General features: G+C 32.2%; 1 protein-coding gene across 1 annotated transcript; it reads right to left on the bottom strand.

Moving 5' to 3' along the window:
• Positions 1-13,755: 13,755 nt before the first annotated feature.
• LOC120088670 (peroxidase 7-like) lies at positions 13,756-16,960 on the bottom strand. Its single transcript, XM_039046087.1, has 2 exons — positions 16,685-16,960; positions 13,756-14,626 (listed from the first exon to the last, which is right to left on the bottom strand). Exons 1-2 carry the CDS (start codon positions 16,958-16,960, stop codon positions 13,868-13,870), a joined length of 1,035 nt encoding a protein of 344 aa, XP_038902015.1. The 3' UTR covers positions 13,756-13,867.
• Positions 16,961-17,618: the final 658 nt, after the last annotated feature.

The raw sequence follows: 17,618 nt of genomic DNA, 5'->3' as shown, positions 1-17,618 counted from the left end.
AATTAAAAAAAAGGATTAGAAAGAAGAAGGGAAATTTGTACGGTATTCTCGCTCTCCTATCAAAATCTCGCTATTTCGCTCTCGCTCTCGCTCTCGATCACGCTCACGTTCATGCTCTCGCTCTTGTTCACGCTCACGCTCAAAATCTCGCTCTTGCTCTCTCAAAACTCTTGCTCTCTCAAAATCTCGCTCTCTCTCATAATCTCGCTCTCCGAATTTGATTGGGAAGTTCAATGGCAAAAAGAAGGAGATTCATTAGCTCGTTATCTAGTCGACTTGCTGAGATGACATAATTCGTAAAAAATTAATTCAACAAGACTTTGAAGGGAATTCCAGGGGACCTTATGAAAATTTAGAAATACGATCTTTTGATAGAGGAAGGTCTCTGGAATGATAATTAAACAGACTCAATAATAATGTTAGGAAGAGCAAGGTCCGAGGGTTTCAAAGTTCGACCTACATAGGTAGAATTTTCAACCCTCGACTATTTTTTTTTAAAAAAAACAATATTTTTACAAATAGTTTGAAAACAACAATATTTTTCTAAATAGTTTCTAAAAGGACAATATCCTTTTAATTTTCCTTAGACAAGTGCGTGTAGGGAAAATTAAAAGAATATTGTTTTTAAGAAACTATTTAGGAAAATATTATTGTTTTCAAACTATTTGTAAGAATATGTTGTTGTTGTTGTATTTTTTATTTATTATTTTTTTTATAAAATAAGTCGAGGGTTGAAAATTCGACCTAGGACCTTCCTTTCATTTGTACGTCGAACTTTGAACCCTCGACCTTGCCTTCCTAACATTATTATTGAGTCTGTTTAATTATTATTCCGGAGACCTTCCTTTATCAAAAGATCGTATTTCTAAATTTTCATAAGGTGAAGCTTGTTGAATAATTTTTACGGATTCTATCATCTCAGCAAGTCTGACTAAATAACGAGCTGAATGAATCTTCTTTTTTGCCACGGAACTTCCCAATCAAATTCGAGAGCGAGATTGTGAGAGAGAGTGAGAGCGAGAAATAGCGAGATTTTGATAGGAGCGAGAATACCGTACAAATTTCTCCTTTTTTTTTTCCTTTTTAATTATTACACATTCCACCTTCTTCTTTCTAATCCTTTTTTTTTTTTTTTTTTTTTTTTTTAATTTTCATTATAAAAACAATTTCTAAAAATATTTTATTATTTTATTTAAACTCTAAAAGAATAAATTAAAAAAATAATAACTCATAAAAATAAAAAAATTTAAATATAAATATCTCATTGATATAAAAATAATTACAAAAAATCAATGTGTCCCACAAGCGGACGTCGTCGATTGGAGCTGGTTGTCGTTGTCGTCGTCGACTTCGAACTTGAGGTTGCTCGGGGTTTTTCTTGATGTTGCTCTAGTACCTCTGCAGGCGCTTCATAATATAAATAATAATTATTGCTCTCCACGACCCCGACCATGTCCATGCACGTATGAAGACGAAGGACCAGCCTCTGAGTCAGAATGTCCCCGAACCAAATACTGACATCATCATCATCAGACTAAACAGAATCAGTTGAGTCTACGTCTGCGTCATAGGGGGCAAACTCTTCCACATTATGTGGAATCTCAGCAAACTCATCCTCTTTCCGAATAGGTCCTCTACGTCTAGGAGCTAGTGGAGGACAATAGGTATTATCGTACAGCTTTGGTTGTCACTATATATAGCAAAGAACCTGGTTCGGATCATTCGCAACCTCACGGGTCTACTGTTATTCGATCTTTATGAATTATAAAACAATTAGACAACATTTTAAATAAATTTAAATTAAAAAAAATTAGATAATATTCATTCATTTACCAAAATGACCAAAAAATGCTCCCGGACGATGACGTAGCACCTTGTTATATTATTATACCAATGAATATATTCTGGTATGACATCTGTGTCAAACTGTTCAAGAGAAAAACCCCCACTACAATAAAACTTGCACGATAGTGCCCTCGAACTACCAAATGTGCAACTTTTTCGGACCAATCTCCAGTCCTTACGTCAATATCATGTAGTACGCGGTTCGATATACAAGGTGATGGGACATCCTGCTTGAAAACCGAAACTGTCTTATCACCCTGTTAGAAGATGCCACTCACCAATGTGAAAACATATGAGAGGACTCATCGTCCGCCATATGTTTTTGACCATTCGTACAAAAATTAGGCAAAGTATGCACAATTTAATTTTGTACGACTCCCAAATAACTTGAAACACACAAATATTATATTAGAGAATATTAAAGAAAAATACAATAAAATGTGAATAAAATAATCAATTAGGTTTAGTGTAATGATCTGCTCAGGTTGAAGCAAATTAAACATGTATCTATACTGGTTGACTACGTGTGTGGCTGTCCTAGTCACACAAAATTTGTCTCTCCACCTAAATTTTTAAATTGATAATTTAGAATTTAAAATTAACTAGATTAGTTAGATATAAAATTAAATTGAATTAAACAACATACCGAGAACCGTAGGCTCGTCCAACTAACTGAGCGTCATTAACATGATGTAGCTGTGGAGCCATTGTTGAGAATTGATCCCAAGCCCATAATAGCAAAAGTATGAGGAGGTTCCAACTATCTCTCGAACCTCAGGTCTTGTTGCTTTGCATTGTTGTCTATACAATCATGCCAAGCATGCTCCACCCACGAATACCGCTCCGCGTCATGGAGGTAGCTAACAGTGGCAGGAACATCAAGTGAATAAAATGGCTTAGTGATTCGAACAAGCTATCATACAAGCGGTACTGTTCATGTAACAAGTGGCAAGCATTCGACATTCCATGCTCGCATTTATGGCCGTTTGCTCACATTTTAACAAACTACGAAGTTTTTATTGAGGACTACTACAATTGTCAACGTATGCTGAATGTTACTCTCCTCAATTTCAACCTGTACCGTATGAAGATTACTGGATCATGCACCCATACATATAGTATACCATCTCATTACTTTATTTCCTCTATGTGGCAAAAAGAAAAGTAATAAACCTACAATCTCAAGGGTGGATGTGTGTCGAAACTTCAACCTTCGACAACCTAAGCGAGATTCGCGAGATTTCCCTTGTCGAGGGTTGAAGTTTCGGCTTATGTATTGTTTCCAAGTTTTTCCTTGTTCGTCGAGTTCTCAACGTTCGACTTCCACATTAGTCGAGTTCTCAACGTTCGACCTCTAACCTCGAACCCAAAACAACAATATTTCTCTAATAAGTTTCGAAAACAACAATATTAATATTAATATTAAAGGTCTAGTGCGTATATATGTAAATATATATATGTTTTTTTTTGTTCAATTTATTATTAATGTTATTCTTATTATAAGATAACAAAAAACCCTAAATCTCACATTTTTCATCTTCTTCACTTAATCGCCCCAAAAATCTCTTTTTCTCCTTTTTAATCTCATGTCTGCGATTGTTGGTTCATCAACACTTTCTTGAATTCCATCATCTTGGTTATCTTTTAATGACCACCCTTGCTAGATCGTCGACCTTTTTTGCTCGCACACTTTTGTTTCTATTTTGAAAATCGTGTTCAACATTGACGTTCTGGGATTGATAATGTTTAAAGTTTATTTTCAAAATCCTATGAGCAAAATGGTTACATGGAATGAAGATGATGAAACTCCCTGCACTGATTTGATGTCAAACACAATCATATTTACAATAGTCACATCGTCCTGAAGTTGCAATTCCTTCAAAGATTCACTTGCCAACCACAACTTCACTAGTACAATCAACTTTTCTCTTTCTCATCTTGGGGGAAGTTCATTGTTGTAGACATCCATAAGTTTCTAATGAACCCCACCGCCTGATCGTCATCTTCCGTCGCATACACGCATTCTATAGGTAGCTGGAAGCGCTAAGGACCATATTAGGTGATTTTTAATTTTTGCTTCTGAAATGTTTAGATACTGTGTATTTGTGGTTCTAGATTATTTAGGTAGAGTTTATCTATGACATTCATGTTGTTTTTGAAGCAGTGTATCTTTGTATTCTCGTTTGTACTTAATTTTGTTGTTTTAGGGTGGTTTTGTCATTTATTAATTAGTACTTTTTTATTATATAAATTTGTTTTGAACCCTTTTGCTAATTTTCCAAATGAAACTTTAAAATTTGTTATTTCTCTTGTCAGCCCTAAAAATAATCTATTGGAGCCCACTTTTCATATTAACATTGATGGATTATTTTTCTCCTAGGATAAACATGGTTTTAGTTAATAAATTTTTAACAATGTTTAATCAGTAGAACTCTTAATTGTGTCAAACAAATCGTTACCAAATTCATTTTTTAAAAAAATTTAATTGATCTATCAAATGTAAATTTGAATTTTTTTTCAAATATTTAATTTTGTGTCTAGTTAAATTTTAAATTTTCAAAAGCTCATTGAATAATTTTTCAAAGTTTAAATCACTAAATTTGCAATTAACATAAAAAAAAAAAATTACAGAAGTTGAGCGAGTTTAACTTGAACTTGTGGTTAATTTGTGAGAATTTTAATAGGCAGTATAATAATGAGTTTCATAAGGTCTGAATTTAGAAAGCATAACATAGTTTGTGACGTTAAAATAACCAATGTGGAACTAACATATCTCATCGAGTTACACTATCAAGTCAAACAACTTTCATAGTATAAAGATTATGAAATATTGCTAACAGATAAAATTGTCGAACCGAATATAATTCAATTGGCATACAAGTGCGTTAGTAACTATGAAGTCTGGTTCCAATCCTCCTCCTTTCAATTGTACTAAAAAATTAACATAATACTTGTATTATCAATCTCAAAGTTGTTCGATTTCCCACTTCACATATTGAAAAAATAATAATGATATTATCATTTAATAAACTATTGTGAATTTAAGGAGCACAATGACGCACAACGAGAATACGAATATAGTGAAAATATAATATTATAATAATAATACATAATAAAATAAATAAATAACAAAAAGTAAATAAAATAACAAAGAATGAATTTCTCTACTTTCTCCGATATTTTTGAATTGGTCACCAATAGGTATGTCTTTCAAAACTCATCAAAAAGTATATATTTCATATAATTTGATACTCTTAAAGAGTATATTTACTCCCCTCATGGAAACATCACTTGAGATCTCTGAGTTGCCGCATTCCAAGTTATCTTTCGAACAAATTTGTTGTACAGTGATGTTGCCATTTTCTTCAATATCATGAGTATAGAAAAACTTTGGTGAAATATGCTTTACTCTATCTCGTTTAATATATCCTTATTTGATTTGAGATATGTATGCTGTGTTGTTTTCTTATAATATTATTGGAAGTTTTTTACTAGAAGACAAACCACATGTTTTATGAATGTGCGGAGTCATGGATCTTAGTCATACACATTCTCAACTAGCCTTGTGAATTGCAAGATTTCAGTATGATTTGAGGAAGTGGCCGTTATAGTATGTTTCACCAATCGCCATGATATAGCAGTTCTTCCACATGTGAATAAATAATCTTTTTGAGATCTAGCTTTGTGTAGATCAGATAAGTATCCAGAATCTGCATAACCAACTAGATCAAAATTTGATTTATTTGAATAAAACAAATCTATGGCGATCGTTCCTCGGAGATAAAAAAGTATATGCTTAATTCCGTTCCAATGTATTTTTGTTGGAGAAGAATTATATCTTGCTAATAAATTTACTGAAAATGCAATATCTGATCTTGTATTATTAGTAAGATATAGTACTTCAGGACCAAGAAGTTCTTCATTATCATCTCGAGGTCGAAATATATCTTTCTTCACATTAGTGAACGAACTTCTATTGGAATGCTCAACAGATGTGCTTTGTCCATATAAAATCTTTTCAAAACTTTTCATGTATAAGTTGACTGATGAAAAAATATCCTATCTGCTAAATGCTCAATTTGCAAGCCAATGCAAAATTTTATTTTTCTAAGATCTTTCATCTCAATTTTTTTCTTAAGATATTCTATTATCTTTGAAAGCTCTTTAGGAATCCTAATGATAGTTAAGTCATTGACATATGTAGTTATAATAACAAATCCTAATTGTGATTTATTTATAAAAGTACATGGACTTATTGAATTGTTTTGATATCGTTCATTCAACAAATATCCACTCAGACGATTGTACCACATTCATCCTGATTGTTTCAATCCATATAGCAATCTTTGTAACTTTATTAAAGACAATTTCTGAGAATTTGATTTATATGTTTAGGTACCTTAAATCATTCTGGGATTCTCATATAAATATCATTATCAAGAGATCTATATAAATATATTGTGACTACATCCATAAGATGCATGTCTAGATTTTTATACACAGTCAGACCAATTAAATATCTTAGTGTAATTGCATCCACCACTAGAGAATACGTCTCATCATAATTAATACTAAGTCTTTGTGAAAAACCTTGTGCAACTAATCTTGCTTTATATCTTGTGATCTCATTATTTTCATTTCTTTTCCTCACAAATACCCATTTTCCCACATGTTTGACATATTCTGGTGTCTGGATTACTAGTACAAAAACCTAACATTTTGAAAGTGAGTTTAGTTTTGCATCGATTGTTTATTTCCACTGAAGCCAATCTTTTCTACTTTGACTTTCTTCAATAGATTTTTGATTCAGAATCCTTATTTTCAGATATAAGATCAAGAGCAACGTGATACACAAAAACGTTGTCAATAACTACATGAGTTTGATTCCATTTTTTTTTTCCTGTCATGACATAGTTTATTAAAATCTTATTATTATCTTTCCACCTTCCTTATTAGTCATGTCATAAATTTCTTCATGGGTATTTACATCTTCAACCATGTCTTCTTGACTATTAATTACTTTACTTTTTTTTTTTTTGAGAATTTTTATTTTTGGGACTTAATGGACTACCACGCTTCTGGCGTGTTCCAGACTCATTAGTGACAACTTGCTGTGTTGAGATATCAATTTTTGATGGAACATTTATAGTTGGTGTATGTGACTTAGTTACTTTCTTTGTATCTAAAATGCACCTGGTAACTAATTTGCTATATTTTGCAAATGAATTATCTTCTGAACTTCAAGTTCACATTGATTTGTACGAGGATCAAAATGAGACAATGACGATGCATTTCATATAATTTCTTTTTCTAACTTCTTAATTCCTCCCTCTAATGCTGGAAACAATCATCAAATCGTGTAATAAATACATCATTCTTCAGGGGTTCAAGATATTTGATAATTGATGGTATATCCAATATATATTCCCAACTTCCTTTGAGAACCCATCTTAGTACGTTGTGGTGGAGCAATTAGAACATGTACTGCACATCACAAAATTTTCAGATGGAAAATATCTGACTCATGGCCACAAGCTAATTGTAATGAGAAGTACTTATGATAAGATACTAATCTAATGCGTACAAGTGATGCTGTATGCAAAATAACATGTCCCCATATAGATGTAGAAAGCTTAGCTTTCATAAACAATGGTCTAGTAATTAACTACAAACGTTTTATGGATGATTCTGCTAAACCATTTTGTGTATGAACATCAAGATGTTCAATACTTATCCCAATTGACATACAATAATTATCAAAATCTTGTGATGTAAATTCACTAGCATTATCAAGACGAATGATCTTAATTGTATAGTCAGAAAATTGTGCTCTTAGCTTATTTATTTGAGCAAGTAATTTTGTAAATGCAAGATTTCGACTTAATAATAAGCATACGTGTGACCATCTGCTGGATGTATCTATATGCCAAAAAATATCTAAATGGTCTACTTGGTGGACTAATATGTCCACATATATCTATTAGCTTTAGGGCTTGAAACAAACCAAGTATTTTGATGATAACAAACTTAGATTTTTTATACTAACATTTTTAATATTTCAGAGTCACTATCCTGTAGAGCTTGGAAAGACGATTCTAACACAATTTGAATCGCTCAAATCGGAGTTCAAACGAGAAAGTTATAAACAAAAGAAGATTGGAGAGAAAATCCAACGTGGCAGTGACACGTGACACCTTGCTGACGTGGCACACAAACGGTCAATATTGATGATGTGACACTCCAACCGATCACTTTTTGCTGACATGGCGATCCCGTGGCACATGATGTGGCAGTGACGTGACAACCATGGACGAATGAGATAATGACAAGTGGCGGTCACCCAGCTTCACGTGCGGACGCGCGCGTGCACCGCACGTGCTTGCGGTTTCTTCACAGAATGCGGCGCGTGACGCTCAATCTCCTCCCCTGTGCGCGTGGTGCTCATATCATCCGGCTATTTTTTATTTTTATTTTTATTTTCTTATTTTCCTTTAATTTTTCGATCAAATTTTCTCCAAATTCTCACCAAATTTCAGCCTTTTCAAATTTCTTCCTAAATTTTCATCCTTCAAATCCTTTTTATTCTCCAAATCTCAATAATTCCAATCTTTCAAAATTTCTTTTCAAATCCTTTCATTTTCTATTTTTATTCAATCTCCACCCTTCATTTGCAATCATATCCAATGGCCAAAATTTATCCCCATCGCCTATAAATTCGACTTGATTTTACTCTTCATATACACACACCAAAAGCTATCAAGTCTTAAGCTCTCAATTATCTCTACTATCAAATTCTTGTCCTCCTTGCTCCTAAATTGGCCTAGAGTTATTTTTGTGAGTTATTTTTTTATTTATTATTATTTTTTTTTTTATTTATTTTTCTGAGTGCTCAACTTGTGTATTTGTCTTTAAGAGGTAATATTGTGAGGTTTTCTTTTAATTGTTAGGAATTGTATTAAGGTGTGGGTACATCTTGGATTGTGAGAAAAAGAAATTGGTTTGATCCCGAACCAGTAAAAAGGATCTTGGATTTCTCTTTAGCCTAGGAAAAAGAGGGTCGTGCGTCGGTTTTGGTCCTCACATTGCAAGAGATCACTTAGTGAATACCCAAGAAAAAGTCTTTGGAGAGTGGAGTAGGCAATTTCTGAACCACGATAATTCCCGGTGTTTTCTCTTCCTCTCTCTTTTATCTCTTGTTTTCAAATTTTTTGCTTTATTGTCTTAGTTATTTTTTAATCTTTCCAAATTGCATGATTTAATTTTTAGTGTGTTATTTAAATTTATCCTTGATTAAATTGTCTTTAAATTTGAAGTTATCATAGCTTACATGATTTAAGTTTTGTCTTGCATAAATTTTCTTTAATCAAATTAGTGGGTTAACTTTATTGAGCATTGTTTGAAGATAAAATTATTTAAAAAAAAATTGGTAGTCAACCCTATTCACCCCTCTAGTGTTGCCTTTAGATCCTAGTGGAACATGTCATTTTCTAGTAATTCTTTAGTATCTTGTATAGTAAAAAGTAAATTCTGTTGCATTATCTATCACTAAGGCTGAATTATTACTGTTGCTAGTTGTTGTTCTCAAGTTTTATGGATGAAACAAAGTTGCGTGATTTTGTGTTTAAATTTTGAACAAGTACCAATCTTTTGTGATAATACTAGTTCAATTAATTTAACTAAAAATCCCATTCAACATTCTAGAATAAAGCATATAGATATTAGACATCATTTTCTTCGAGAGCATTGTGCAAAATAAGAATATTGTCATTAATTATGTTAATACTGAGAACCAGGTAGCAGATATTCTTACAAAGGCATTAAATGAAGAAGCTTTTGTAAAAATAAACTTGCACTTGGTATTATTAGAATTGCCTAATTATGTTTGATAGGGAGAGCATTATTCATATTTCTATGAATTTATGTGTTATAATTTATTGAGGGGGAGCATTATTTGTATGATTAAGGGGGAGAAAAATCACTTGTATATCTTTTTGTTTGATAAACAAGGGAGAGAATATTTTTGGTATTATTGTGGTTTGTCATCATCAAAAAGAGAGAAATTGTTAGCTTTAGGGCTTCAATCAAACTAAATATTTTTGATGATAACGAACTCAGATTTTTTGTACTAACATTTTCAGTGTTTTAGAGTCATTATCTTGTAGAGCTCGGAAAGACGATTCCAACGTAATTTGAATTGCTCAAATCAGAGTTCAAATGAAAAAGTTATTAGCAAAAGAAGATTGGAGAGGAAATCCAACGTAGCAGTGACACGTGGCACCTTGTTGATGTGGCACACAACCGGTCAATATTGATGACATGGAAGATGACGTGACACTCCAACTGATCACTTTTTGCTGACATGGCGATGACGTAGCACATGATGTGGCAGTGACGTGGCGATCGTGGACGAATGAGATAATGACAAGTGGCGGTCACCCAGCTTCACGTGCAGATGCGCGCGTGCGCCCACGTGTCTGCGGTTTCTTCACAGAATGCGGCGCGTGACACTCAATCCTCCCCTGTGCGCGTGGTGCTCATATCATCCGACTATTTTTTTTTCATTTTTATTTTCTTATTTTTCTTTAATTTTCCGATCAATTTTCTCCAAATTCTCACCAAATTTCAGCCTTTTCAAATTTGATTTCCTTCCTAAATTTTCATCCTTCAAATCCTTTTTTTTCTCCAAATCTCAATATTTCCATCTTTCAAAATTCCTTTTCAAATCCTTTCCTTTTCTATTTTTATTCATTCTCCACCCTTCATTTGCAATCATATCCAATGGCCAAAATTTATCCACCTCGCCTATAAATTCGACTTGATTTTACTCTTCATATACCAACCACCAAAAGCTATCAAGTTGCTATCAAGTTTTAAGCTCTCAATTATCTCTACTCTCAAATTCTTGTCCTCCTTGCTCCTAAATTGGCCTAGAGTTGTTGAGTTTTTTTCTGAGTGCTCAACTTGTGTATTTAGCCTTTAAGAGAGGTAAATTGTAAGGTTTTCTTTTAATTGTTAGGAATTGTATTAAGGTGTGGGTACATCTTGGGTTGTGAGAAAAAGAAATTGGTTTGATCCTGAACCAGTAAAAAGGATTTTGGTTTCTTTAGCCTAGGAAAAAAAAAGGTCGTGCGTCGGTTTGGTCCTCACTTGCAAGAGGATCACTTAGTGAAATACCCAAGAAGGAGTCTTGGAGAGTGGAGTAGGCAATTTACCGAACCATTATAATTCCCGGTGTTTTCTCTTCTCTCTCTTTTATTTTCTTGTTTTCAAATTTTTTGCTTTATTGTCTTAGTTATTTTTTAATCTTTCCAAATTGCATGATTTAATTTTTAGTGTGTTATTTAAATTTATCCTTGTTTAAATTGTCTTTAAATTTGAAGTTATCATAGCTTGCCATGATTTAAGTTTTGTCTTGCATAAATTTTCTTTAATCAAATTAGTGGGTTAACTTTATTGAGCATTGTTTGAAGATAAAATTATTTAAAAAAAAAAAAAATTGGTAGTCAACCCTATTCACCCTTCTCTAGTGTTGCCTTTAGATCCTACAATATCACCATGAATTTGTTTTAAAAATGCAGGTGATTCAGTCCCCACTTTGATCGGTGATGGTCTAATGATTAATTTGCCTTGAGAGCAAACATCACATGATAATTCATTAGATTGAAGAATCTTCTAGTTCTTTAATGGATATCCATTTGAATTCTTAATAATTCTTCTCATAATTATAGATCCTAAATGACCTAATATGTCATGTCAAATTGTAAATATGTTTAGATTCATGAACTTTAGGTTCATTATTGCATATGTTTCAATTACTCGTATATGAGTATAACATAATCCAGAAGATAAAGCAGACAACTCTTCGAGTATACGTTTTTCATATGAGACAATAGATATGATATAAAGATACTCCATATTATTCTTTCTATTAGCCTTAATATAATAGCCATTGCAATGTATATCTTTAAAACTAAGTAGATTTCTCTTTGATTGACTAGAGAACAATGCATTGTCAATTGTGAAATTTGTTCCTCTAGGCAAGATAATATTTGCTTTTCCAAACCATTTAATTAGGTTTGTAGAACCTGATATTGTATTGGCTTTGGCTTCTAGCATTGTCAGTTTGGAAAAATATTTTTCACTTGTAATTATTGTATATCTAGTTATACAGACATAGATATTCTTTACTCATTTTTTGGTCATCTAATATATGAAAATGATCCAGGTTTCTTCATTAAAAGAAATAATTAAAATAAGAAAAACAACATTTTGAATATACCAAGGTTGACATCTACTAAGAGGAAAAAAAAACATGAAGATGAATAAAAAGACAACATTAAGTCTAAATAGTTTCAAAGTCAAAGAAAGCACTTGATGTTCCATCAATTTTGCCGATTTTCTCTTCAGGAGATAGAAAGAAACCCATCACATCCAAATTTGTCATATAGGATGGGTCAAATATGTCATTATTCTAGTAGGCAAAATTTACTTCCACATTTTTCTTTTTTTCTTTTAGGAATGTTTGATAGAGACCAATTAAGTGTTTTGCCATATGGCAGGTACGTGACCAATGCCTAGTCACTCCTTATCGGAAACGTTTATTTTCAACACTTTTTGAACTCTTATCTTGTGGAGTTTTGCTTTTGTGATCGTCAATTTGTGTGATTTTTTTGAAATTTGAATGATTAGAACGACCACCATGAAAATAATAATAATTTCTTTCTCTGCCACGGTCACGACCTCGACCACGACCATGATCTCGACCATGATTATTATTAAAATTTATTATATTCACTTTAGGGAATGGTGTCATCTCGATTGGCCGAGATTCATGATTTTTCATTAATAACCCGTAATTTTGTTCGATCACGAGAAGACATGAAATTAGTTCAGAATATTATTTAAAACTTTTCTCTCGATATTGGTGCTGCAGGAGCATATTCGAGACATGAAATATAGAAAATATCTTTTCTAACATATCAATATCAATAATTTTCTCTCTGCATAATAACAGTTTCGAACTGATTTTAAATAATACGAACTTATTGATTTTAAATTTTATGGTCTCAAGTGCATCAACTCATAACGAGCTTTAGGAAGAATAACTGTTTTTTTTATGATCATACATCTCTTTCAAATTTTTCCATAAGATACGAGGATTTTTTATTGTAAGATATTCAATTTTCAATCCCTCGTGGAGATGATGACGAAGGAAAATCATAACTTTTACTTTGTCTTGACTAGATGTCGTATTTCCTTCTTTAATAGTCTCTCAAATATTCATAGCATCCTGGTGGATTTCGACATTAAGTACCCATGACTTAATTACAATAGTTAATATCAAGGGCAACAAATTCTAATTTTGTGAGATTTGTCATGACAATACTATAATAAAATATTGTAGTTATAATAAAAATTTAATAGATATTGAATATGCAAAATAACATTAAATTGGTTAATTATAACAAAGAGAGAAAAATCAACATATTTTTATGACTTACCTTTAGCGAGGAAAACGATAGGAGCTCGTGTTGATAACGTGTCGTGAATTTGAGGAGTACAACGATGCACAACGAGAATACAGATATGAAGAAAATATAATATAATAATAATATATAATAAAATAAATAAAATAATAAATCACTTTCTCCCATCTTTTTAGATTAATCACCAATATGTGTCCGATTACATTAATTTTGATACACATGAACAACACATGAGATAATAAATAAGTGACACATGACCAATGAACATTAATAATAGACATCTATATTATACTTAATTTAACATATTTATAAAATAAACAACATTATTAAACAATCATCTCATATAATAAAAGCTCTCACACTTCCATATCAACGATATAACTATAAATCCTTTGCCAATAAAAAAGAAAAAATAAAAGCAATATTTTAGGAGTCCCACCCCCAAAAGACTCAAAATTCATACATATTTATAATAATAACAAACATTATCAGACATTTTTGTAATAATTTGTGTTGGAGATTCAGAAAGCAAATCCTTACTTCCTTCTTCTGGGATTAACGAAATTGCAATTAACTCTAATTTCTCCTTCATTTTTCCTTGTAAGCACTCCCACATTCCCCAATTTCACCATCGACGCCGAAAATTGGCTATCGAAAAGAAACGGCTGATTCGCCATCAAATCCACAAACGAAGAAGTTCTCTCATCCGAAAACAGCGCTTGATCCGTCGCCAGAAGCCCTAATTTCTTCTGAAGATTCTTGAAATAAGCAGTATCGAACATTTTCGGAGTCGTCGCATCCAGAAATACCAGATCCATTGCTTTCTTACACTGCCTTCGAAGCAAATTCAGAAATGGAGGTTTCAGAATCGGGTCGGGTTTTCGGGTCCTGTTGAAATTGTAGAGCCTATCTTGGAAGGTATGGCAGGCGGCTCGGCCGATGGTGTGGGCGCCGGAGAGTGCGACTAAATCGAGGACGTCGAGCCCTAGATGATGGAAGTAGTCGATCAAAGCGGTGACGTTTTCGTGGCCCTGAGGGACTTTCTCTGCTTCGGCGGCGATGGAGATTCTGCCGTCTTTACGGCCAAATGGAACCTCCCAGAAGGGACCTCCGGCGAGAATGGTGGCGTCTCTGGCGGCGGCGGTGAGAATGTCGGAGCAGGACACGGTTTTAGGGCATTTTCTCTCGAGCTCGGCTTTGATATCGTCGATTACTGAAAATCCCCTTAGGGTTTTGCTGGCAAAGGCGCTTCTTTCGCTTCTTCGATAGTTCAGTAGAATCGATGCATCGCATCCCTATCATTAATTTACAAATCCATATCCAAAATTTAAGAAATCTTTGCATGAAATTAAAATTTTTATCAATATTATCGAGATTCTTGTACGAATGACCATTTCTTAATCCTAAATAATTAATGATTTGTCATATAAAACAAATAAAATTTAACTTTCTATTTTGATACAATAATCATGTAACGATCGTTTTTTTTCTTCACTTGTTAGAATGACCATATCTTATAGCTTAAACACGATGGTCAAATCACTTAAGTCAAATTAGATTTGTAAGTTATAAATCATTAAGACGTCGGTAAAAAGGTCATCCTACAAAAATCTCGAATATTATCATTATTAGTACAAAGATGAGTAAATATAATATAAACAATAAATATTATAATTCATTTTAAAAAATGGCATAATATTTATTTACTAATTTATATATTTCATAAGTAATTTTTCTACAAATAGATACTGATATTTTTACCTACATTTTAAAAATTTGAGATGCCTAACATTTTCTGTTATGTAATGGTTAGGCTAAATTTATATTTTGGGTAATTACTGAAAACATCACAAAATATTATATATAAATAGCTATTTACCCTCCATTCAAAAAAATTTTAAAAATAATTTTAGATCTTGTAATTTGAAATTTGAGAAATGATTTGAAATTAATTACTTTATTTGGAACGAGAACAAATTTTGTGTTCGAATGGTAACCGGAGAAAGAAAGTCAAGAATTTATTAATATAAGTTTTTAACTATGATGTATTAATTAAAAATTAGAACTTGGCAAGGTTAATTAAGTAATTTACTTTCAAATCTTATGAAATCTTACAAAATCCGAACATTTTAGTCTGGAAAGATTTTTAAATAAAACAAGATTTGAAATCATTTCGGATTTTAAAATCATTCTATTTTATGCATTACCAAATAATGAAATTCATTTGAAATCCATCAAAATCATGAGGTTGCAAAATGACAATTACTGTTATTTCTTGCAATTAATTTCCCTATATTTTAGTCTTTTTTTATAATTATTTTTTTTAGTACAATTGTTGTAAATGTGGAAACGATCTTTCAGCTTTTAAAAAAGATCATATCAACTATCGTTGAGTTAAAGTATACTTTAATTTTTTTTCTTATTAATTAATAAACGCTAAATTTGACGGATGATAAACTTACCCATCATCATAGCAAAGTCAAGTTGGTATAAAGGGAGGAATTAGAATACCAACGACTTGAAAGAAAAGTTTTAAATTCTTCTCCTACATTTCCACTAAGTTGATTGAAATTTTGATTTTTCTTGGCAATGCAAATTTATCTTCATTTCACATCGGTTAATTTTAACATTTATCATGCATTAATGAAATTACAAACTAAACTGAAAAAGGTTTCAATCAACAAGGATTAAAAGTTACATTACATTTAGCTTATAAGTTAAGGGTATATTTGAAATACATTTTCAAGTATTTAATTTGAAAAATAAGTCATTTTAGAAGAAATTAAAGTATTTGACAACCATTCAAAATAGCTTTTCAAATGTATTTTAATCAGTTTTTATCAAAAGTGTTTAGATAAAAATGAGTTTTTTGAAAAACACTTTTTTCTCAATTCAATTCAAATGGACCCTAAATCTCCTCGACCCTCCATCATTCTAGGCTAGTTTCGATTTAGTTTAGTTTTGATATGATTTCTTTTTAGTTCAATACGTCATTGGAGATATGAGAATTTAAATTTCTAATTAAAAAAAAAGGTACACATCAATTATCAACCGAAATTGAAGTTGGTGATTCTTTTTTTTTAGTACTGATATTTCCTATTAGAGTTTAGACATTTGTAAAACATATTAGAGAAAATTGGTTGGTTTTTAGGATACACAGCCAATTTAGGGACAATTGAGAGGTTTGACTAAACCTATAAAGATCAAATTAAAATGTTCTAAACCAAATTAAATATGAATGGTCTAATTTAGAAAAATAATTAGATCAATCTGATCGAACTATAAGGACTAATTTACTTCAATTGTAAGAGATATATAAAAACTACATAATTAAGCATGGAATGGATGCTTACCCTAACAGCGCAATCATGGAAATGCAAGCGAATAAGAGCTGGAGCCAACGTGAAATCCTTTTGGATCCAAGCTAGCACTTTTCGGTGAATGATGCCCTCCGCATCGGGGCATGTTCGATGGTAAAAGGTATGTGACAATAGAGAGGCTGCGGAAGGTGGTGCACGACTTGTCGAGGCAACGGTAAGCACCGGTTGAATGGTGGGCACCGCCGTGATGAAATGAAGATGAAGGAGGAAGAAGAGAGCTAAAGAAGAAGCCATTGCCATGAACCTCATAGCCTCTCAAGCTAAATGGAAGTTTCAGCACAGTTTGGAATGTGATTTTATTGGGTTTGATTTTTGGTTTGAAAAATGATTATAAAGAGAAGGATTTTTTGTACGTGAGAAGCACTAATATTTGAAATGATATGCTTACATGCAAACATGTCTTCTTATCTTTAAGAGTTCTTTATTTTTATTTTTTTTTTCTCTCAAAGTTGACTGCACTCTCTTTCTTTATTATTATATCATTGGTTGATACTTCCCCACTTGTGTACTACAAATGGAATTCGGTTTATGAGCTTGATTTTCTCTATTATAAAATTAATTAGAAAGTGAAGGTCAAATTAATTACAAATGAAGTGTGTATTATAGCTTTTTTTTTGCAGAAAACTTGCACACGTTTATCATTGTCGTAGGCTTCTTATGAGATTGTTTGTCGTCTCGAGCTTCACTTGGTCAGATCTCGCTTTTCAAGTTGACGTGTATGAAAGTTTTTTGTGTTGATGTTGTCTTGAACCTACCGCACTTTGATGTCTCATAGAGTGTATAATTCAACTAATCACATAAAAATAAAGTCAATACTTTCATGGGGAGATTCTTACTCTTTTCCTTAGAGATCGTTGAGCGCACTTCGAAACTATTTGTAGCACTCGAGGTGGCAGGATGTCAAACT

The sequence above is a fragment of the Benincasa hispida genome, chromosome 10 (genome assembly GCF_009727055.1).
Source record: "Benincasa hispida cultivar B227 chromosome 10, ASM972705v1, whole genome shotgun sequence".
Classification (NCBI taxonomy): Eukaryota; Viridiplantae; Streptophyta; class Magnoliopsida; order Cucurbitales; family Cucurbitaceae; genus Benincasa; species Benincasa hispida.
The sequence above is the reverse complement of the archived record's forward strand: the minus strand, read 5'-3'. Positions and strand labels throughout refer to the sequence as shown.